This window comes from Carcharhinus amblyrhynchos, chromosome 5 (genome assembly GCF_965287045.1).
Source record: "Carcharhinus amblyrhynchos chromosome 5, sCarAmb.v2.hapA, whole genome shotgun sequence".
Taxonomy (NCBI): Eukaryota; Metazoa; Chordata; class Chondrichthyes; order Carcharhiniformes; family Carcharhinidae; genus Carcharhinus; species Carcharhinus amblyrhynchos.
The window spans coordinates 43,769,362-43,794,548 of NC_137328.1; the positions used below are offsets into that span (position 1 = coordinate 43,769,362).

Here is a 25,187-nt window from a genome sequence, read left to right on the forward strand (position 1 = left end):
GGTATAGTATAAGGAATTTCCTACAGAGCCTAGCTACAATTTTAACATTGGTTTCTATAGGAATCAATGTTTCGTATAAAGTCATTTCACTTAGTTGTGATTTTAACGAAGGAATCACTGCTTTCAGTGAAGATTTATTGTATTATATATCACATTGAACCAAGACTAACTGAGCATTATGTAGGCAAAACTACAAGTATAAACCAAAGGTATGAAAAGGAAGTTGCACTTGAGATAATTTGTAAATCACAGCATTTAAATTACAAGAAAACAAATACAAAATAAAATGTACTTATTTGAGCTGAAAGCTGCAGCTATTTCATATAAGCCTATTCTTTGACTTGTATTGTAATTTAATGAATTTATATGTTGAAATGCTCAGTTATTGTCGAGTGGTAATCGCTGTTCCTGAGCCTTCCGAACAGGGACATAATGGCTCTGGAGAGGTTACAGAGCAGAATGGCTAACCTGACAGGGATTAGGCTACCTGAGTTATGAGGAGAGACTGAGGACTCTCAAGATGTTTATATTTATATAAAAAAAGCAGCTTGTATTTATGTAGTGCCTTATCTGGTCTCTCAATAACCTCTCAAAGTACTTCATGTACTTCAACTACTTTGAAATACAAGGATTTTTCTGTTGTGTCTGTTGGAGAAAAGAGAGCTCGAGGCAGACCTGAGAATCTTAGAAGAACAAATAAGCTCAATCCTCATAAATCATTTGATATAACTGCAATAAATTTCAGGAATAAATCTGTAAAATGGGCAAATAATTGGCAAACGATGTTCAACGCAAATAAATATGAGGTAGTACATTAGGGAGGTCACTTAATTGGAGGGTGAAAGTCTAGATGGGTAAAGGAACAATGGGATCTCAAAGTGCAAATGCATCAATTACTAAAAGTTGCACCATAGATTATCAAGGCCATAAATAAAAGAAACAAAACACTAGGGCCAGGATTCTCCCAAAAAAAATTAAGTGCCTAATGGATGAGAAAACAGGAAATTTTCCCACTCAGTTTTTGGGTGTACTTACCCGAATGAATCTCCACACTCTGTGCATCACACAGTGCCTCAGGGAGATTCTGGGTGGGGGCACGGCGCGGCGGCGACGCGGCAGGGGTGGTGTCGCTTGGCTTTCTTTCTAGAGGGATCAAATTAGAAAGCAGGGAAGTTATGCTATATGTGAATCAAACTTTATTTGACCATATTTAAGAGTACTGCATACAGATCTGGTTGGCATATTATAAAAAGGATATAGAGGCACTGAAGAGGGTGCAGAGAGGTTTTACAAGGTGATACCCGAAATCATTGGGTATACATATCAGAAAAGAACTGGTGAGCTGAGTCTCTTTCCCTTCTTGAAAAAAAGGTTGAAGGATGACCTAATAGAGCTCTTTAAAATTACAAAAAGATTTAATAGAGTGGATACGGAGAGTATGACTAGAGGCAATCAATATAGAACTGTCACCAAAAAATCTAATAGAGAGTTCAGAAGATTTTTTTACCCAGAGTGGTGAAAATGTGGAATTCACTATCGTGGCAAGTGATTGAAGCAAGTAGCATTTAAAGTTTATTTATTAGTGTCACAAGTAGGCTTACATTAACACTGCTGTAAAGTTACTGTGAAAATCCCCTAGTCACCACACTCCAACGACTGAGGGAGAATTTTGCATGGCCAGCACACCTAACTAGCACATCTTTCACACCCTGGGAGGAAACTGGAGCACCCAGAGTAAATCCACACAGACATGGGGAGAATATGCAGACTCCACATAGACAGTAACCCAAGCTGGGAATCAAACCCGGATCCCTGGCTCTGTGAGGAAGCAGTGCTAACTGCTGTGCCACCGTGCTGTTGAAACTAGACAAGCATACGGGGAAGAAGGAAATCAGAGAATCACAGAATTGCTGTAGTGTAGAAGGCAATTTGGCCCATTCAAATAATCATCTCATGCCCTTTAGACTGCCTCAGTTGAACCTGCCTCCACCATACTTCTAGGCAATGCAATCCAGGCCTGAACCACTCATGTGAAAAGCTTTTTCTCACATTGCATTTGCTTCTTTTGCATGTTACTTTAAATCTGTCCCCTCTCATTCTGCTTCCTTTTACAAGTGGGAAGTTTCTCCCTATCTACTTGGTCCAGTCCACTCAAGGTTTTGAATACCCTATTGAGCCTCCTCTTCATCTTCTCCTGTCCAAGGAGAACAGTCCCAACTTCTCCAGTTTATCTTCATAACAGAAATTTCTCATTCCTGGGACTATTCTTGGAAACCTCTTTTGCACTCTCTCTAATGTGTTCATTAAACTTTCTAAAGTGGAGCACCCAGGACTATACACAATCCAGCTGAGGTCTAACTAGTGCCTTATAAAAATTCAGCATAACCTCCTTGCTGTTGTACTTTATGCCACCATTAGAATCTTTACAGTGCAGAAAGAGGCCTTTCTGTCCATTGAGTCTGCACCAGCTCTCCAACAGAGCATCCCATACAAGCCCATTCCTGTAATCCCATGTATTTTCCCCATTAAACCCCTTAATATACATCTTGGGATCCTAAGGGGCAGTTTAGCATGGCCAATCCACTTAATTTGCACATTTTTGTACTGTGGAAGGAAACCAAGCATCTGGAGGAATCCCACACAGAGATGGGGAGAATGTGCAAATTCTGCCCAAAGCTGGAATTGAATCAAGATTCCTGGCCCTATGAGGCAGCAGTGATAACCAGTGTTCCACCCTGCTGGCCTTAAAGCCTAAGATACTGATTTGATTTATTGTCACATGTATTAGCATACAGTGAAAAGTATTGTTTCTTGTGCGCTATACAGACAGAGCATACCATTCATAGAGAAAGAGAGAGAGAGAGAATACTCACAAGAGAGTACTGTATGCTTTATTAACAACTCTCTCCACCTGTCCTGCCACCTTTAATAATTTATGCACACATACACCCAGATCTGTTTCTGCGCACCCTTTAGAATTGAACTCTTTATTTTATATTGTCTCTCCATGTTCTTCCTACCAAAATGAATCACTTCACATTTCACCACATTGAATTTCACCTGCCACCTGTCTGCTGACTGCAACTTGTCTACGTCCTTTTGAAGTTTTACACTTCTTCACAGTTTACGATGTTTCCAAGTTTTGTGTCATTTGCAGACTTTGAAATTATCCCCTGTGCACCAAGGTCTAGATTATTAATATATATCAGAAAAAGCAAGGGTCCTAATGACAAACCCCAGAAGACTCCATTACAAACCTTATCCCAGCCCAAAAAATATCCATTGATCAATACTCACTGTTTCCCATGACTCAGCCAATTCGGTATCCACATTTCTACTGTTCCTTTTATTCCATTAGCTGTAACTTTTCTCATAAGCCTGTAATATTGTGGTGTATCGAATGCTTTTTAAAAGTATGTGTGTGTGAACAATATTACTCTCATCAGCCCTCTCTTCAAAAAACTCCGGCAAGTTAAACATAATTTTCCCTTAAAAATCCATGCTGGTCTTCTTAATTAACCCACATTTTCCATGTAATTAGTAATGATATCCTGAATAATCGTTTCTAGAAGCGTCCCCACCACCAAAATTAAATTGACTGGTTTGTAATTTCTCACTTATCTTTGCAACCTTTTCTGAACAAGGGTGTAATGTTTGCAATTTTCCAGTCCTCTGACACCTTCCTTGAGCCAAGGAAAGACTGAAAGATTGTGGTTTTTACCCCTGCAATTTCCATTCTCACTTTCTTCAATATCCTTGGATCCATTTTATCTGACCCCCACAATGGCGGCGTTGCTGCAACTGCCTCAGTACTCAACACTAACAACAGCCAATCTCCAGCCTCAATTCTACAAATCATTCGCTTCATCCTGGACCACAATATTTTCTTTCACCTTCAACAACCACTTCTTCATCCAGGAACAGCCATGGGGACCAAATTCACACCTCAGTATGCCAACATTTTCACACACAGGTTCGAATAAGACTTCTTCACCACACAGGACCTTCAACCGACATTATACTCTAGATACATTGATGATATTTTCTTCCTTTGGACTCATGGTGAACAGTCACTGAAACAACTACCTGGTGACATCAACAAATTCCATCCCACCATCAGACTCACCATGGACTATTCTCCGGAATCAGTTGCATTCTTGGACACGCATCTCCCATCAAGGACGGTCACGTCAGCATTTCACAGATGACCTCATGATGCTCCACTTCTCCAGCTTCTACCCTAAACGCATTAAAGAAGCTATCCCCTATGGACAAGCTCTCTGTATACACAGGACCTGCTCAGATGAGGAAGATCGTAACAGACACCTACAGACGCTGAAAGATGCCCTCATAAGAGCAGGATGTGGCACTCAACTCAGCGATCGACAGTTCCAACACCCTACAGCGAAAAAGCTCACTGACCTCCTCAGAAGACAAACGTGGGACACGGCAGACAGAGTACCCTTCGTCGTGCAGTACTTCCCCAGAGTGGAAAAGTTAGGACATCTTCTCTGGAGTCTTCAACATGTCATCGATGAAAGCAAACATCTTGCCAAGGCCATCCCCACACCCCCATTACTTTCCTTCAAATAACCGCGCAACCTCAAACAGATCATTGTCCGCAGCAAACTACCCAGCCTACAGGAGAACAGTGACCACGACACCACACAACCCTACCACAGCAACCTCTGCAAGACGTGCCGGATCATCAATACGGATGCCATCGTCTCACATGAGAACACCATCCATCAGGTACATGGTACATACTCTTGCAACTTGGCTAATGTTGTCTACCTGATACACTGCAGGAAAGGATGTCCAGAGGCATGGTACATTGGTGAGACCGTGCAGATGCTACGACAATGGATGAGTGGACATCGCTCAACAATCACCTGGCAGGAGTGTTCCGTTCCTTTCCCGTCAGGGAACACTTAAGCAGTGAAAGGCATTCAGCCTCTGATCTTCTCCAAAGCAGCCTTCACAACACATAACAATGCAGAATCGCTGAGCAGAAACTGATAGCTGAGTTCCACACACATGAGGATAGCCTGAAGTGGGATCTTGAGTTCATGTCACGCTATCTGTAACCCCCATGACTTGCCTGGGCTTGCAAAATCTCACTAACTGTCCTGTCTGGAGACAAGTCACATCTCTCTAACCAGTGCTTAACCCTCTCTCCACTCACATTATCTGCATCTGTAAAGACTTGATTACTTGTTGAACCTCGCATTCCAACCATTATCTTGTAATTGAGTTTGTTCTATTTATGCCCTGTTTGTGAAACAAATCCTGTACTCACCTACTGAAGGAGTGGCGCTCCAGAAGCTCGTGCTACCAAATAAAGTTGTTGACTTTAACCTGGTGATGTGAGATTACTTACTGTGCCTACACTGGCAACTCCACATCGTGCCATCTCATCTGATCCTGATGTCTTATACTTCAGTCCTGCCATCCCAGGAATGAGTCTGGTAAACCTCCTCTGCACTCCCGCTAGGGAAAGAACACTCTTTCTCGGATAAGGAGACCAAAACTGCACACAGTATTCTGGGTGTGGTCTCACCGAGGCCTTGTATTATTGCATCAAGACTTCCCTGCTCCTGTACTCAAATCCTCTTGTTGTCAAGACCAATATACCATGCACCTGCATGCTTACCTTCAGTGACTGGTGTACAAAGACACCCAGGTCACATTGCACATTCCCCTCTCCTAATTTATGGCCATTCAGACATAATCTACCTTCCTGTTTTTGCTGTGCAAATGGATAACATTACTGCATTTGCCAGTCATTTTCCCACCCACTCAACTTGTCCAAATCACATTGAAGTATCTCTGCATCCTCCTCACAATTCTCCCTCCCACCCAACTTTGTCTCATCTGCAAATTTGGAGATATTACATCTTGCTGCCTCATCTAAATCGTAATATATATAGTGAATAGCTGGGTCCCAACACTGATCCCTGCGGTACCCCACTAGTTACTGGCTGCCATTTGGAGAAAGACCCGTTTATTTCTCCTTTTTGTTTCCAGTCTGCCAATCAGTTTTCTATCCATCTCAATTCCATGTGCTTTAATTTTACACACTAATCTCTTATGTGGGACTTGTCAAAAGTGTTCTAAAAGTCCAAATCCATTGCCTCCTCCTTATCAACTCTATTAAGTTTACTTTATTTATTCGTCGCAAGTAAGACTTTATATTAACACTACAATTAAGGGCCTTGATAGCAAGAGGATTTGAGTACAGGAGCAGGGATGTCATGATGCAACAATAAAGGCCTTGGTGAAATTCCCATAGTTGCCATACTCCGGCGCCTGTTCAGGCCAATGCACGTAAGCAGCACATCTTTCAGATTGTGGGGGGGAGACCCACGTAGACGCGGGGAGAATGTGCAAACTCCACACAGACAGTGACCCAAGCCGGGAATCAAACCTGGGTCCCGAGCGCTATGAGGCAGCAATGCTGACTACTGTGCCACCATGCCGCTCCAAAAATTTCCAGATTTGTCGAGCATGATTTCCCTTGCATAAATCCATGCTGACTCTGTCCAATCCTGCCACTATTTTCCAAGTGTTATGCTATATAATCTTTAACAATGGACCTAGAATTCCCCCCACTACTGACTTTAGGCTTACAGATCTATAATTCCCTGTTTTCTCACTATCTCCCTTTTTTAAATCCCCCTTCGCTTCTTTATTTACTTTTTCACCTCCCCTCTGAAACTTCTGTATTCAGTGTGGTTCCCAAATATAGAAGATTATCATTGAAGGTTTAGATAAGGGAAAGATGGGAGGAGGTTTGAGTGGAACATAAACACTACCAAGGGCTGGTGGCTCCAAGTGGCCTTTTTTGTGCCCATGTAATCCTACAGCTACAAATTATATAACTAGGGGCATAGACTGAACTCAGAAGGGAAAGATGAAGTGGCAGTGGCGAGAGAATGGGTAGATAACCTATGTCAAAAGCTGTTACAGATTTGTCGAGTCGGTATGGGCTATAGGTTCTAATGGTGTCTACCACTTAATGGTGAGGCACTAAGAATGAAGACTAATTTTGGTGCTCTGCAAATATATGCATTTATTAATACAATATTTTCCATTCTGCATATGTGCTGCATATACATATAGTCAGTAAACCTCCCCCTTTCCCAATTAATGCTTTCCTCTCATTTGAGTGTTCTTTCATCATACACCATTCATAGCTCAGGAGATAGTCAGCTTTGACCTCATGGCCCTGCTAATATTTTTATGTAATTAGTTGCTTGGAAATACCTATTTAAAACTGTTCTTTTGAAAGTTAGCCAAGTGCATCTGGGGAACTATTGAAGTGAACCACGTTTAAGCTTGACATTTAAATTTCATTTCTTTTATCTGCTAAATAAAGATGCACTGTGGAAAGATCTTGTCCTTGTGAGAATATTGTATAAAACTATTTACTTTATACTAGAAATTTCATTAGCATCTCGCAAAAAAAAATGCAAAAATACAATTATGCTATCAACAGCAAATTTCAAAAGAAACCTAATAATGCCATAGTGCAAATGATGTAGACTGTTTAATATTTATGACATCTAATCTAGATATTGGCATGATATCACAAAATTGGAATGTTTCATTTCGTTAACATTTACATACAAAAGCAAAAGTATGAAAAAGGGAGGTACTTGGGGATAAAACTGTATTGATGTTCCGTTAGGAGCCAAGATCTTTAGTTATTGATAAAACTATATTAAAACAGATAGGACATTTATTATTCAAGGGAGCCTTCACAAAATGATTTTAAGGTCAGTTATTCTAATTCGTTGTTCTATTACCAACTGAGCAACAGTAACAGCACTGTAAAAGTAATTTTTTGGTTGTAAAATGTTCTGGATGCCCTCAGGACATAACCGTGTTATTCCAAGTTCATTCTTACTGTCCTTCCAATTTTTTTTGTTTATTAAAGAAAAGGCTAAATACAGGCCAAAGTGTACTCAAAGTACTTGTGTTTAATTCAGGGTGGAAACTCATTTCTAGAAAAATCGTATTTTGGATTTTGTTTTATTTTAAACTTACAATTCAGTTACACGTACTCACTATTTTGGGTCTTAAACTACTGTACGTTGTTTATGTCAGTATTAAACTTCATCAGTTAAAGAGAGCTGCAGCAATGGAAAGTGACCGATGTTCTCTTTTTCCTTTTTATGCCTATTTTTCTGGTACATTCTGGAAGCATTAACATGCATGGTTATATGCCGGCAGCCATCTAATCTTTCGTCCAAAGGAACCTTCTTTATTTGTTAATCTAAATAGTGAGTATTGGCACAGTTTTCAATCATGAAGGATTATCACAACCAAGTCTCATTCTTTCAACCAGCATGTTCACACATCTTTCAGATGGGATTATTGGACTTTGATTAGTAATGGAAATCATGGATGATATTGCCCCCTCTCTAGCTCAGAAACAGCGAATCAATGGTAGCACCTCATTGCTACCCAAGATGAGACAGAGAAAGAGTTGAATTTGGAAGTTTGAGATCAATGTGATTCAGCTTACACGTGTGGTACACTTACTACTGACCGAGAATTATTACTTAATTAGCCATTTGTGAAAGTGAAGATCACGTAGCCTGATGCTCCCATTGTTCCAACAGTTCCATGGTTATTCGAGACCTGACCTTACGGAGTGCAGCAAGCTTTGGTTCTTTCCATCTGATACGTCTGCTCTATGATGAGTATATGTTTTATCTGGTGGAGCACAGGGTGGCTCAAGCTACTGGGGAAACACCCATAGCAGTGATGGGAGAGGTAAGAGTTCAAAAGGTTTGCTATTAACTTCAAAACTATTCTGCAAACATCTGTCACAAAAATGTCTGAGTATGTTTTATGGTTCCCTTAAAACAAAACTCTCCAATACCCTTTTCTGTCCCATTTGAACATCTTCATGTTTGTGCCATGATGATTATACATACAAGAGTTCATGTACAAATAGGATTTATGGTGCTGAGACGCACCTCCATCTTCTGTTTACAATGGTCAGAAACTCTTCCAATGTTTCTTTCATTTTTCTTTTCTGTTGATTTTCTTTCTTCTATCATTAGGATCATTTCAGTTTATAAGGGTTATGGAAGTAGAACTGCACATAAATTTTAAAAAATGTTTTTATGGCATTTTATGACTAATGCGTACTGCATAAATGTGGAAAATATGAAATGCTACAATTATTACAGAAACAGAAAAGGGTGAGACCATGAAGGGATTTAAATATGAAGATGAAAATTTGAAATGTTGAGGAATCAGGAACCAATGTAGTTCAGCAACGACAGGGATGATGAGCAGGATTTTAGTGGGGTAGAAAAGAGGCGGCAGAGTTTTAATGAGCTGAAGTTTATGGAGGGTGCCAAACAGAAGGCCAGTCTGGAGATCACAAGAATGTTTGAAACCAGAGGTGATAAAAGCTTGGTTGTGGATTTTGGCAGTAAATGGGCTTGAAACATGGATGGAAGCTTGTGTTGTTACAAATATGGAAGTAGGGTGGACTTTGGGCTCAATTTTACCATGAAGTTGCACCCGTTTTCGGGTGCGAAAACTTGGTAAAGTTGGACGTGAGGTGAGTAGTGCCATTTGCACCCATCTCCATGCTGGTTCCCCTTTTACAAAGGCCTGAAAATGGCTGCGATTGGGACCACATCCGAAACGGGCCGACAGCAATTTAAATGCATTTGCATGCATTTAAATTGACTTAATGGACTGCACGCCCAACCTTACTGGCACTTCCCCCTTTACCACCGCGTTTGCCTATTCAGGTTCGGCACGATCTGAGGGGGTAGGTGCCGAGCGTCCATCGGGTGGAGGGGAGGGTCCGACGGGTCTCTGCTTGGGATCGGGGGAAGGAGGAATCCACTGCCACTCTGCCTGAGATCAGTGAGGGGGAGAGGGGCCCACGATTGGTCTGGGTTTCAGAGAGGCTGGGGGGAATTAGGGGTCAATAATGTTATGGGGGTGGGGCAATGTCTGTGGGGGCCAGGAGGAGGCATTATCTGGCCTGGGAGGAATGTGGTGGGGAGCCGCATTCTGTCATTTTTTTTTCTGCACGTGTACAATTGGAGGCCTCATTCGGAGTTGTAGGATTTCGGGCACGTTATGTCCCACACACAGGCTTCTGCAGCGCAATTCAGATATTTTTGCAGGCAGAGTGCGCGTGGGGGCACCTGAGAACAAGTCTAAAAGTCGGATCTGAAACACTCCCAGATTCAGGTCCACCTAGCACTTAGAATCAAAATGGTAAAATAGGGCCCAGTGTGATGAATCTGATATGTGTTCAGCATCTCACGTCAATCAAAAAGAACCTTGGGGTTGCAAAAAAAGACTCAATCTGAGATAGATCAGGAGGGTCAATAGCAGAGCTATGAAGTTTTTGTGGAAGCGCTGATGATGATAGTTTCAGCCTTGCCAAAGTTTAACAGAAGGATTTTGAACCACATCCAGGCCATGATGTCAGATAAGAGGCAGTGAAGAGATTAAGACAAGCAGAGGAACAGCAGAGAAAGTGTCAACCATTTATTTTTAGAATAGTAACTCCAATAGTAAAGCAGTGAAGTAAAGTCAGAGACTTTCTCTTTACCTGGGTCACCTGGACATGGATAAGCTATATAAGTGCTGTGCTGTGCTCTGGCTACACGAGCAGGTCTGAATGTGGGTATTCTGAGGCGAGTAACTCCCCTCCCCAAAGCCTCTTTAAGGCTTAGGGTAGAAGTGTGATGCAATATTCCCCACTTGTTTGGATGAGTGCAGCTCCAACAACATTCAAGAAACTCAACACTATCCAGGACAAGATAGCTTGCATGATTGGTGCTCCTTCTACCAGCTTAAGCATTCAATCCGTCCCCCATCAGCACCCAGAAGAAGCAGCGGGCTTGATTTTACAGGATACAGTGTTCCCTGTCCCCTATCGACTAAAATGATAGTTGGGACTCAGCCCATGAAAAAGTCAGCTGCCCACGAGCTATTTTATGCTTTGTGGGGCTTTAATATGCTAAGGGTATGTTTTACATCCCCTTATGTGGAAGAGGTCCTGTTTCAGGACCAAATTGACCAAATTTAGTGACCAAATTGAATGGCTGCCAGTCCCATCAGTGCCTGGTTCAAGCAGCAACTAATGCTGGGACAACATATAATCCCCGAACAAGAGGAGATTATGGAGGCTGGACTTTAATTTAAAGTCTGGTGTATGATGGGCCCTGGCTGGTAGACTCCATTGAGGGGAATGAGGGTATGAGACTAAGAGGGGAAGTTTTATCTTGGGGAGAGTGGTCATAGGAAGCTTTCAAAGGGTGGCAGGTAAGTCGGAACACCATCTCCTACAAATTCCCTTCCAGGTCATACACCATCCTGACTTGGAATTATAACACTGTTCCTTCGTTGTTACTGAATCAAAATTCAACAACTCCTGCCCTGACAGCACTGTGGTTAAACTTACTACTCTTAAGCTTTGCGGTTCAAGAAGGTGTCTCAGCTTTTCCTCCTTGAAAGTAATTGGGGTTGAGCAATTAATTCTGGCCTTGCTAGTGATGCCTACATTCCATGAATGAATCAGACTTGTTTATGTTTTGCTAACATCTGTACTGAGATTTGAGATTCATAAATATAATTTGTTTGTATTTCAGTTTACCGATCTCAGTGGTATGTCTCCAGTAAATATGGATAAAGGTGAGTAGGTGATGTACACTGCACCAGTAAAGTTACCACTACGTCTTTTTGAAATGTCACTACTTCACAATTATTACCATCTGTGTACAGATGCATGTTTTACAAACTTTAAGGATGAGAATGACTGCATCATTTATATGATTGATATGCACCAAACAGCATAAATGTATTAGAAATATGACAATAGACTAATAACTATGTTGTACAGTTGTTCTTTAACAAGCATGAAATCTTCATTACTCATAAGTGTCACTCACACAAACAATTTGTAAGAATTATTTTTGTATGTAAGGTATCCAAAGTAGTATGATGTTTGTGAACTGTTTATTTAGCAGAGACTCTCTGGTCTCCCTGCAACATGTATCTCGTGGTGGAAAGCAGCGTGCTGTTTGCTGGTGGCAGGATCTTCTGGTCCTGCCGCTGTCCTTGGGATTTCCCATTGATTGTACTCATTGCCGCCAAAAAACCTGTGGCAGAGGTGCACCATCGGTGAGACCAAAAGATCTAGCTGCCATGAACAGCCACAGAATTTAGGTTTTAATCTTATGAATATCACTGGTTTCTTTGACATTATTGTCAGAGCTGATTTAAATACCCTGTTACATACATCAGCTCAGCAGTATCAGTGATGTCCATCACTTAACATTCTCAATTGTTGATTGTTTACGTAATTCTTTTATTGATGCATTTTCAAAGATACTCAGGAATGTGGCATATGTATTTTATTGTTTCGCTGATTACGGCGTGTATGCACTAGAAGCTGATTATAATCATAGAATGCAGCACAGAAAGAAGCCATTTGGTCTCTTGTGCTTATGCCAGTTCTTTGAAAGAGTTCTCCAATTAGTTCTTTCCCAATAACCCTCAACATTTTTCCACTTACCCAATTTATTTTTAGAAGTTATTATTGAATCTGCTTCTACCGCCTTTTAAAACAGTGCATTCCAGGTCACAACAACACATTGGGTGGCATCTTACGGCCTCACTCGTAGCAAAAATGTAAAATCTCGCCTGACATCAACAGACCTTCTCATCGTCCGCCCTTTGCCCCTTCTGATTCCAGTGGTGAGCAGGGTAGTAAAATTCCAGCCATTGTGTTTCAAAAAATCTTCTTGACGCTTTGGGTTTTTTTGCCATTTACCTTAAATCTATGCCAAAACCCTTCATGATTTTGAGCACCTCTGTCAAATGTTCCTTAACCATTACTGCTCAAAGTAGAACAACTGTTTTTCTATTTTTCAATTCATTCCATACTGGGACTGCATGGAGAAAGCGGGGAGCTGTACTGTTGGGAAAACCTTCATCTGAACCCCAATGGAACCAGTGCCTTGGTGAATTGTATAACAAGGGATATAGAGAGCACTTTAAACTAAGTAGTGGTGAGGGGATGGTTGAGAATGGGCTCATGTAAGTGGAGATTTGAAAAGTTAAAAGAGAAAGGGCAGGTTAATAGTTCAGGGTACTGATAACCAAAGTATGATACGAAGGAACAGAGCATGCAAACATAACAGTGCACCAACAAGTAAGAGTAGAGAAAGATGGTAAAAAGACAGAATTGACAGCTCTTTTTTTGAATGCATGCAGCATTTACAACAAGATGGATGTATTGGAAGCACAAATAGAAATAAATGACTATAATGTTGCCATGGTCACAAGGTGATCAAAGCTGGGACTTGAATATTCCAGGGTATTTGGTATCTTTGAAGGACAGGAAGAAAAGGAGGTAGGGTAGCTATTAATTAATGATGAACTTAGTACAGTCATGAGAAATGATCTTGCTTCAGAGGATGAAGATGTAAAATCAACTTGGATGGAAATACAAAACAGCAAAGGAAAGAAGAAGTAGTTTCTACACTCCCGCAAGCTGGCCACACACTGGGAGAGACTATATATCAAGAAGTAATGGGGCTTGCAAGAAAGGTACCACGTTAACCATGGATGACTTTAATCTTCAAATCAATTGGACAAATCAAATTGGCAAAAGCAGCCTGGAGTTTGAGTTCATAGAATATGTACAGAACACTTCTTAGAGATGTTCTGTACGTATTCTGGAACATACCAAGGACCTCGTAGCAAAAACTTCCTCTAGGAAAGAGTGATCATAAAGTGACAGAATTTCATGTTTGGTTTAAGAATGAGAAGTTTGGACCCAAATGTAGTGTCGTAAATTTAAATGAGGATGGTTACGAGAGTATGAAGGCTGGGTTTGCTAAAGTGGTTCAGGGAAAATAGATTAAAACGTAAGATGTAGAGAAGTGGTGACAGACATTTCAAACACTAAACAAAAATATAAGGGGCGATTCTTCCAACCTGCTACGCTAGTTTTCTAGTGCAGTGGGGTGGGAGAATCTCATGTCTGGGCATGCACAGGATTCACACGTGTTCCCGTCGTGCATACATCTCCCAGTTCTGGATTTCTGGCACTGTGAGATCCACATTGGAAGTCAGTGGGAAGACAGATAAGTTATTTTAATCTAATTTAAATGTGATTAGTGCATTCAGGACTGAATTCTCTGGGCCCGCTAGCCTCTCCCACCTCGCCAGAGTGTTTCACTCCAGTGGGGATTACATTAGCTTTTCACTTTCGGGGAACTATCAGGATGATCCTGCTGGAGTGAAGGGGGGACAACTGTGGCCCATCAGGTGGTGGTGCCCCCTGAGCATGGGCATCCTGGCACTGCCAGCATGTGCCTCCCTTGCACTGCCCAAGGGGCAAAGTACCCATGCCCAGATGGCACCTTGGCACTGCCCACCAGGCATGGGGCAATGCCAAAGGGACAGGGGCAGGGCCTAAGGGGTGGGAGTGAATTATTCCAGTTTTCCCACAGATTCAACACTTAGAATTTTTTTGGAAGAATCACCTCCATAGTTATGATCCCAGTTGATGTTATAACTGGACAGAAAGACTTTTATGTTTTTCGAAAACATAACTTTTATGTTTTTTAGAAAACGTAGAGGAACAGTCACAGGACTGCCAATTATAAAATCATACAGTGCAGAAGAGGCCCTTTGGCCCATCAAGTCTGCACTGGCACATGAGAAACACCTGCACTCCAACCTAATCCCATTTACCAGGACTTGGCCCATAGCCTTTAATGTTATGACGTGCTAAGTGTTCATCCAGGTTCTTTTAAAAGGTTGTGAGGCAGCACATTCCAGACTGTCACCATCCTCTTCTTCACATTCCCCTAAACCTCTTGTCCCTCCCCTTGAACCTGTGTCCTCTCGTAACTGGCTCTTAAACTAGGGGGAACAGCTTTTCCCTATCCACTCTGCCCCTCGATCTTGTACACCTCAATTTTGTCACCCCTCAGTCTTCTCTGCTCAAACAAAAACAACCCAAGCCTACCCAAACTCTCTTCATTACTCAAATGTTCCATCCCAGGCAGCATACTGGTGAAGCTCCTCTGCATTCCCTACAGTGCAATCACATCCTTCCTATAATGTGGGAACCAGAACTGCACACAATACTCTTGCTGTGGCCTCACGAAAGTTCTATACAGCTCCAACATGACTTCCTTGCTTTTGTAATCTATGCCTCCTTTGATAAAGGTAAGTGTCCCATATGCCTTTTTTGCCACCCTACTAATAAGCCCCTCTGCTTTCAGAGATCTCTGGACAAACACACCAAGGTTCCTTTGTTCCACAGAACTTCCTAGTGTCTTGCCATTCATTGAATACTTTCTTATCAAATGACTCTTCCAAAGTGTATCACCTCAATGTTTTCAGGGTTAAATTCCAACTGTCAATTTGACCATTCATCTACATCTCCTTGTAGCCCAAGACATTTAACCTCACAGTTAACCACTCGACCAATCTTTTTGTCTTCCACAAATTTACTAATGTAGTTTATATAAACAATGAATAATAAGGGACCCAACACAGATCCCTGTGGTACGCCACTGGACATTGGCTTCCAGCCACTAAAGCAGCCTTCTATCATCACCCTCTGTCTCCAACAATTGAGCCAATTTTGAATCCATATTATCAAATTACACTGTATCCCATGTGCATTTACCTTCTTTCCTATGTGGGACCTTGTCAAAGGCTTTGCTGAAATCCATATAAACTACATCAACTGCACTACCCTCATCTACAAATCTGGTCACCACGTCAAAAAATTCAGTTAAATTTGTTAGGCATGACCCCCCCTCTGGTGAAGCCATGCTGCCTCTCCCTGATCAAGCTTTGCTTCTCCAAGTGAAGATAGATGCTCTCCTTCAGAAGTTTCTCCAATAGTTTACCTAATACTGCTGTGAGACTTACTGGTCTGTAGTTCCTTGGTTTATCTCTACAACCCTTCTTAAACAGCAGAACCATATTAGCTGTTCTCCAGTCCTCTAGCACCATCTGCATGAAATCGCACAACACCAGCTTAAAGTCCAACCTGTAGAAACTTGATGTCTGTGTCGATATGTGCAATCTTCATGAAGATCCTCTCCACTTGGAACCGCCAGTTTGCGGTGTCGATGGTAGTCATGATGTGGAGATGCCGGTGTTGGACTGGGGTAAAACAAAGAAATCTCACAACACCTTTATCCATCTTGCTTGACACACCCGTAAAGAATTCAAAATTTGTCAAACACAATATCCCTTTCAGAAAATCATGTTGACGCAGGCTGATTGTGTGACAATTTTCTAAATGTCCTGCCACTGCCTCCTTAATAATGAATTCTAGTATTTTCCCAATCACATATGTCGAGCTAACTGCCAATAGTTTTCTGCTTTCTGACTCCCTCCTTTCTTGAATAAAGGTGTTACATTTGTTGTTTTCCAGTCTGTTGGGGCCTTCTCAGAGTCTAGAGAGTTTTGGAAGATTACAACAAAGCATCCACTATCTGGGCAACCACATCTTTTAAAAACCTAGGATGCAGGCCATCAGGTCCAAGGGACTTGTGAGCCTTAAATTAACGTTCCCAGTATTTTTACTCTTGTTACTGTGATTGTTTTAACTTCTCCCCTCCATTTTACCTTTCGTTTGATTTTCTTCTATTCTTGGGATGTTTTTCGTGTTTTCAACTGTGGAAATGGATACAAAATACTGCCATTTTGTTGGTTCCAATTAATTCTCCAGTCTTGTCCTTTAATGACCAATGCTTAACTTGGCTTATCTCTTCCTTTTTATTTACATGTAGAAGTTTTTATGGTCTGTTTTTATATTTTATGATAGTTTTCTCCCATATTTTAATTTCTTTTTTTTAGTCATCTGCTGTTGGTTTCTAAAATGTACTCACTTGTTTGGCCGACCATTGATCTGCGCAGCATTCTATGCATTTTCTTCCAATTTGGTGCTGACCTTGGTTTCCTTAGTTAACCACAGATGGTGCATCCTTTTCATAAGAGTCTTTTTCAATGGTTTATATTGTTTGGAAAACAGTGTTTGTTTTAAGTTATCTATATTTGTATTGTTAAAATATTAGAAACATTGCTAGAGTGTTGAATGAATATAATGTTACGCCGTTGTTTAAGAAGGGTGCCAGGCAAAAGGCGGGGAATTATAGGCCGGTTAGTTTAACGTCTGTGGTAGGTAAAATGTTAGAGTCTGTCATTAAGGAGGAAATTGCAAGGCATCTTGAAGGGAATTGCTTGATAGAGCAGATGCAGCACGGTTTCATTAAAGGGAAGTCGTGTCTGACAAATTTACTGGAGTTCTATGAGGATGTGTCTAGGGCGGTGGATAGAGGAGAGCCGGTGGATGTGGTCTTTCTAGATTTTCAGAAGGCGTTTGACAGAGTACCTCACAAGAGGTTATTGCAGAAGGTCGAGGGACATGGAGTTGGGGGTAGGGTGTTAGCGTGGATAGAGGATTGGTTGTCAAATAGGAGGCAGAGAGTGGGGGTCAACGGGTGCTATTCGGATTGGCGGATGGTGACTAGTGGAGTGCCCCAGGGGACGGTGCTGGGGCCTCAGCTTTTTACCATTTATATAGATGATCTGGAGGAGGGAACCGAGTGTAGGGTGTCGAAATTTGCTGATGACACCAAGATAGGGGGAACGGCAAATTGTGCGGAGGGTGTGGAGAGTCTGCAGAAGGATCTAGATAGGCTGGGAGAATGGGCCAGGAAATGGCAAATGGAATTTAATGTTGGCAAGTGTGAGGTGGTCCACTTTGGTAGGAATAATGGTAGGAAGGACTATTACTTACGGGGCGAAAAACTGCAGCAGGCGGCGGTGCAGAGGGACCTCGGGGTCCTTGTGCATGAGTCGCAAAAACCCAGCTTGCAGGTGCAGCAGGTGGTCAGGAAGGCGAATGGGATGCTGGCCTTCATAGCGAGGGGGATTGAATATAAAAGTAGGGAGGTCTTGCTGCAGCTGTATAGGGCATTGGTGAGGCCGCAGCTGGAGTACTGTGTGCAGTTTTGGGTGCCGCACCTGCGCAAAGATATTTTGGCCTTGGAGGGAGTGCAGAGGAGGTTTACTAGGCTGATACCGGAGTTGAGGGGGTTGAGCTATGAGGAGAGGCTGAATAAACTAGGCTTGTACTCGTTAGAGTTTAGAAGAATGAGGGGAGATCTCATTGAGACGTATAAGATGATGAATGGGATGGATAGGATAGAGGTGGAGAGACTCTTCCTGCTCAAAAAAGACAGTAGGATTAGGGGGCACAGCCTCAAGATAAAGGGGAGGCGGTTTAGAACGGAGTTGAGGAGGAACTTCTTCACTCAAAGGGTGGTGAATCTCTGGAATTCTCTGCCCGTTGAAGTGGTGGAGGCTGCCTCGCTAAATATTTTTAAGACGCGGGTTGATGGGTTTTTGATAAGAGAGGGGATTAAGGGTTATGGGGAGAGGGCGGGAAGGTGGAACTGAGCCGCGACAGATCAGCCATGATCTTATTGAATGGCGGGGCAGGCTCGAAGGGCTAGCTGGCCTACTCCTGCTCCTATTTCTTATGTTCTTATGTTCTTATGTTCACTCGAGAATGAGGATGAAGTTTTGGAATTCAGGCAGAGAGAGACTATGAGGTTCTTGAGCAAATAGAAAGTGAAGGACAAGGTACTGAAGGTATTGGCAACCTTGAAAATGGATAAATCTCCAGGTCCAGATGAACTGTGCCATAGGCTGCAGAGGGAGGCAAGGGAGGAGATTGCAGGGGCTCCGACCCAAATTTTCAATTCCCCTCTGACCATGCAGATGGTGTGGAGATGCTGGCGTTGGACTGGGGTAAAACAAAGATTATTGGGGACCAATAATCTAGTCCATTTGGATTTCCAAAAAACATTCATTTAAAATATCACATAAAAGATTACTACACAAGAGCTTACGGTGTTGGGGTAATATAGTAACATCAATAGAGGGTAGGCTAACAAACAGGTAACTTGTAATAAATGTGTCATTTTCAACTCAGCACTTAACTAATGGAGTGTCATAGGAATTTGTGCTTGGGCACCAACTATTTACGATCTGTGAATCTATGAATTTACTATCTTAATGAAGGGTCGAATTGTATTGTAGCCAAATTTGGTGATGGTAAATGAGTGTGCAAAGGTTTGCCAGATGGCATGTAATATGGGAAAATGTGAGGTTGAATACTTTGCTGGGAAGAATAGAGAAGCAGAATATTATGTAAATGGAGAGACAGATTGCAGAAAGCTTTGATACAGAGGCATCTGGGTGTCCTTGGACATGAAAAGTTAACATGTAGCTACAGCAATTAATTAGTAAGGCAAATTCAGCTTTGGTCTTTATTTTACGGGGCTGGAACAGGCACACTGACCCTGCTGGAGGGAACAGAGGCCATGAGGGCCATCCTCCCCCGCAGGTGAGAGGTAAGGAGTACCCACCAGGCACCTTGGCATTGCCCGCAGGGGGTGGAACCATAGGGCGCAAGGCCCATTTGGGGGGGGTGGTTCCCGGTGCCACTCTGCAATGGGATCACTGAGAGAGGGAGGGACAAGATGATTGGGCTGGCCATTTGGGTGGAGAGCGGTGAGATCGGGGCTGACCAGGAAGAGATATAGGGGCTGGCCCAGGGAGATCTGGGAGGCCAGCGATCAGGGAAGTAGCAGGGGTCTGCAAGGCCAGCAATCGGGGGTTGTGGGGCTGGCCAGCAATCGGAGCAATCAATCGGGAAGCCGTCAATGGGGGCCACTGTGCATGCGTCAATCTCTGCACTGACAGATCAGCGCGTGCACAGTGACTCGCTCAGCACTATGCTCTGGCCTCTCAAACAGGCTAGGCCCCGCACACCACCTACCAGAGTGAATCCCGCTGAGGCACTCTGCAGTGCTCAGAGTGTTGGAGATTTGCCCTGGGAAGTGCATCCAAAAAACGGGCGGGAAATACTCCCATTTTCCTGCATGTTGGACTTAGATTTTTTTTGGGAGAATCCTGGCCAAAGGTCTGCCGAAAGTTGGAGATTCATGTGAGTTATTTCAATTCTAGACCTGTGTTCACCAAGCATTCTCAAGTTTCAAATCTGTGTTATCCAATATGACATACTTCAGCAGTGTTAAAGTATTTTTACTAAGTACCTTGTATTTTTCCTTCCCCTCTGAAGATGAAGGAAGTGAAGTTGACAGCGAAATGGATGATGAATTGGAAGATCCTGGGGAACCACCGTTCAAAAGAGAAAAAATCGACCTAAACCAGACACTACAGGGTGTCTGTGTCACACCATCTCTCAACAGCAGCATGCAGCAGGACCCTCTGATTCCTCTCCATGCTGATCAAATCATTACTAGTGTGGCGAGTGCCAGGCACTGCAGCACTGCTGGAAATACATACACAGCAGTCTAAACAACTTACCATTCATTGATTATCCCTCTTTTCTTTACTCCAAGCCCGAAGTCTGACTGTGTTGTGGCTTCAGCTGTTGAGATGATACATACTGCTATGCTGAATGTTACTCTCATACACTAACTGGGTGTATATAGGTTTTGTTTTTAGAATATTTTTGGTCCCATATTGATCATGTTGACTAAAGGGACTCTGTAGTCATGGGAATTGTAATTATGATGAACTTCTAACAGTATAAGTTGTTTCGTTTTGTTCAGTTTTTGATTGAAAATATATTCTTATACATACTTCAGGACAGGATATGCTCACTTGACAGCAGAAGTACCTAAAGGTCAGGGCTAGAATCCAACAATATCCTGTTATCCCACTGCTAATATTATCTTTTATTTTTGGTTTGAACCTGTCTCAACAGGATCCAGGAGTGATAGTTCTGCCACATTGTTTGAATGCACTTAGATAAGTTACAATAGGATAAAACTGTACTTATCACTACTTATAACACATTTAGGTGGTTCCATCATTCATGCATAATGTGTATTTTTTAAAATAACTTAAGTCAAACATTGTAATAAATGAGTATTGGTTACATTTTGGGTTGGAGGTGTGGCATGGTAATCATCAACAGTATTCTTGACCAAAGTGTTTGCTTAAGTAACAATTCTTGTGCCTCGCCACCATTAATGCCTCAGATTTCTAGTAATTTTGCTGTTACCTCAAAGATTAGTACAAATACATTCTATTAATTTATGACCTGAGCACCTAAAATCCTCAATGTTTCTGTCCATGTTATTCCAGAAGATTTTTTGTTGCACACAATTTTTAACAAAATTGAAAGTTTCCTTGCAAAAGTTGGATGCAGAAAATCTCCTTTCTGCCTTTTGTCACAGTCATTGATCTGAACAAGAAACTGGGCTGTTCTTTTGGATTCTAGCCACGAAGCAGTTTATTTCAGCATATTGATGTGCTCTAAGCTTTGACCACAAATATTTGACTGTTACACACCAAGGAATCTATTTTTTTTTCTTTCAAATTAACTTCTGCTGTTAAAGATTCTGGAATGTAGATTTATGGTTGAAGTTGAAAGCTTGAGAGGGGAGGCAGTGTTCATTGTTACTGGTCTCCTAAAACTGTACTGTATTTAAAACTTGTCAAAAATCAAAATCTATTCAATTCTTTAAAACAACTTCCTACCTTTGCTGAAGGTTCAATGGAGTTCCCTTTGAAATATCAATGTTTTGAATGCTACTGATTTGCATAGTAGTGCAGCCATATTTAATAACTAGATTAGTTTAATAAAATGTTTTTTGGGAAAAAGTGTTAATGATCAAGGCTGCAGTATGTGATAAAATATGTTGCATTTGTTTCATTTATGATTGATTATACTTTCTAGCTTTGGTCTTGCTAGACCAACAAAAGGAAACTGTTTCATTTGCAGTTCATTGTACCTGTGAATAATGTTAGGACAGACAGGAATCATTCATTATGAATCAGTTTATCTGTCCCATCTGTTTTGCTGTAACGTCTTTGGCTGCTATGATTAGACTTTAAAAGGGGTTGACCAATACTACCTGTCGCCAGTACTTCAAGATCTTTTCATTGGTTAACAAATAACCATGTCTGTTCTTTTTGTGAAATAAGATTTGGATTTCAAACAATTTGACTCCAACAATGAGAAATTGGACTGAAATTTTAAGCGTGATTGAGAAAAGAAATTGATTTTGTGAAAATTCTTAACATACATTAGAATTGTTTAAAACTAACGATTGCTGTTCTAAGTACTGTGATATCCTAGCTGATTCCAGTGACTGTATTAGCCAACTCCTCAGTGTGACTACACAACACAAGGAATGTAGCACTCCACTTAGTCCTGGCAGCTTTACATTGAGTTTTCTGTGTGTTCTGTGTGGTTGTCAAAGATGATGAGACCAAAAGTACTGTAGCTGGCACACCTCACACATACTCATCAATTCTGTAGGAACAGACTTGGTAGGCAGTTAAATGCCGCTTCAGGAATGTACGTCAGGGATTACTGTACCTCGGCTATTACACAGTGCCTTAAACAGTTATGGAGAGAGTTAATTTTTGTAGTTCAGCAAGGTGTGCCTGCTGTTTTTCTACTACCCACAGGGGAAGCTATGGAATGGAAGCTCGAGTGATGATTCTTAGTTAGAAACCTATGTCTTTTTCTTACACTAAGAATGAGTATATTTGTCTTATGAAGCCATGAAGGAATGAGCAGGTATATGCATTAACCAGGACTTGAGACACTTTTCAATTGCTTAACACAGGAAGCATCCAGTGTCTGAAGATTGTGGAAATCCAGAAGTCACCAATTAATGCAAAATACTTAACTCATTTTTAGCACACATTCTATAGAAAAAAACAAATTCTAAACATCTATTGACAAAGGCATTACGCACATTTTCTCTCATATAATTGCTTGGAATTTAATGAGACTCAATATATTCTCTACACATTGTGAACATCAATCCTGAAGACGTGGAGATTCTCCACTTAAACAAATTATAGGCAATCCTATATGATACTAGAAATGTTTTCACAAATCTCTGTCTCAGTTTGTGAAGATATGTAATTTTCTGTGGAGGGGGAGGGGAATGGAGACCATCAGCGAGTAAACTTTGTATTGCGGCTTTGGAGAAAGCTGCTGTATGATTAGTCATTTTTAAAGTTTAAAACAAAAGGAGACTCGCTTCTTGCAATGCACAATAATTTCTGTTTGCTTTCAAATGAGATAAATTTTAGTGCTGTGATAGTAAGAAATGCGCATATCATTAAATAAGATGGCAAATACATGACTGTAGATTTTGAAATGTATTTCTTTGAAGTCACTTGTGTTTACAAACTTTCTTGAAATATAAATAAAAATGCTGAAGAATATTCCTCCTCACAATCCCCCCACCCCCCCCCACCCCACCCCACCCCACCCAAGAAGAAAATGGATATTTAGGCTTTCTCTTTAATTACAGATTTTTTAATGAGATGCCTAAATGTTAAACTTCAGGCAAGAAAAAACAGTTGAAACATTTCAGATGTTTAAAGTCTCTGTGTTCCTAAACCAAAAAAACATTATTTGGTTGTTTTGAAATTGTTTTATCAAACTAATTGAATTAGGTTTAAACAAACATACTCATTCTTTTCAATATCATTCATTTTGATCCTGATTAGCACCAACCAAGTTAAGGTCATTAGGCAGTTTCAGCTGCCCCTTGGGGAGGGGTTCTCCTTGATTCTGTTTTCTGTGCTTTAAGACCAAACATCAAAGGTTTGTTTTACAACATATTCAAGTCTTAATGGTATTCAAACCAATTTGGGGCACTTATTTCATAAACATTCTGCCCCCTTCGATCTTCAGAAGAAAACAAACCTCATATTACTTATTTCTGTTTTATGTTAACATTTTCATACTGTTCTGAACCAAAATGTGTTTATATGGTGTATCTGGTGTGTTTGTAATGGTTAAGAAAAGCCTTCTATATATTTCTTATCTTTGTCCTTTTTTTCAGTGTTTAGTTTGTTGTGCTGCAGATATATTTGGATTGTAATGTGCAATTTAGAGGGTTGTTAAGGGGCTGGTGGGGAAATGGGGTTCATCTGTAGATCCCGTGTTAACAATAAAATGTAGTTCTGTAGAACAGAACACACACTGCTCTGTTTAATCAATAGACTCCTTGAACATTGGTAGAAATGGGCATTTTACCTGGTATAAAAACTGGAATTGAAGCATGACCTTTATATTGAGTTTCAGTACTGATGGATAACAGTCCAGTGAATTGTTCTCACATGTGAAGGTATGCAGTGAAAGCTCTGTGTTTTGGCAGTAGAAGTGCTTCTCAGTCTGCATGCCTTTCTATATGCTGCTAGTTCGTGGGTTTTGTTTTGGTGCCAGTTGGGTTACCGCATTTTAATTTTCTCGCACTTTTTCCTGCTTACACCGTCACATTTCAAAGAGCCACTTAGAGTGAATTATTTCAGCCTTTATTAAATATATATACATAAACTAAGTACAAATCCATTTAAGCCTTATTGTAGAAGTTACTCGTGTGCTTAATTTTTTTTGCCAAACAGTATGATGTGGAATACAGAAGCACTGAACAGTCATAACATTTTGACATGCTGACCCAATTGTGGTGTTACTAATTATCAATTTGTTTACATTTAAGCAAATGAAAGTAGCATCCTGTGGTTATGATTGGCATTGGTAAAGTTCAGCTAATTTGGGAATCATTACAATTTATTTTAAAAATCTGTAATTTATAAGAACTCCATTACTTTCACATTTTGGGTATATTTCTCCTTTCCTATTATCATTCCTTTCTGTGTCACATGCACATGCATAACATTTTGCTGACCATGAACTGAAGATTTTGCTGATGGTGCTTGTCTAGCCTACAGGAGGTGTATGAAAATGGCATTTATTAGCTCCCCCTCTGATATACCATCCATTAACACTTCTACCCTTCAGCCTTCTTGTAGTGAGATTCCCTTATTTCAAGAATGGGATCAGTGGAAGATGAGAATCCATTTCTCCTTGTGCTGTGACAAAATCGAGGCTGGGGACGATGTGGGCAGACAAGAAAGGGGAGTTAAGGCCATAATCAGATCAGTCATGATTGTATTGAATGACAGAGTCACCTGGAGGGACCAACTGGCCCACTCCTGCTCCTATTATGTAGCACAACATTAATGGCTATTCCATTCCTGCTTTTGGATGGGTACAACAAGCTTCTATGATTAGAATTGTCTTTAGA

General features: G+C 41.2%; 1 protein-coding gene across 5 annotated transcripts in view; it reads left to right on the plus strand.

The window, feature by feature from the left end:
- Positions 1-23,330, plus strand: part of rfx3 (regulatory factor X, 3 (influences HLA class II expression)) — a 337,954-nt gene extending 314,624 nt beyond the window's left edge. For all 5 annotated transcript variants that reach the window (XM_080188698.1, XM_080188699.1, XM_080188700.1 and 2 more), the window contains 3 exons: positions 8,628-8,781; positions 11,640-11,682; positions 20,180-23,330. In XM_080188698.1, the coding sequence (XP_080044824.1) occupies positions 8,628-8,781; positions 11,640-11,682; positions 20,180-20,418 (436 nt within the window). In that variant the 3' untranslated portion in view covers positions 20,419-23,330. The remainder of the gene's footprint in view (positions 1-8,627; positions 8,782-11,639; positions 11,683-20,179) is intronic.
- Positions 23,331-25,187: the final 1,857 nt, after the last annotated feature.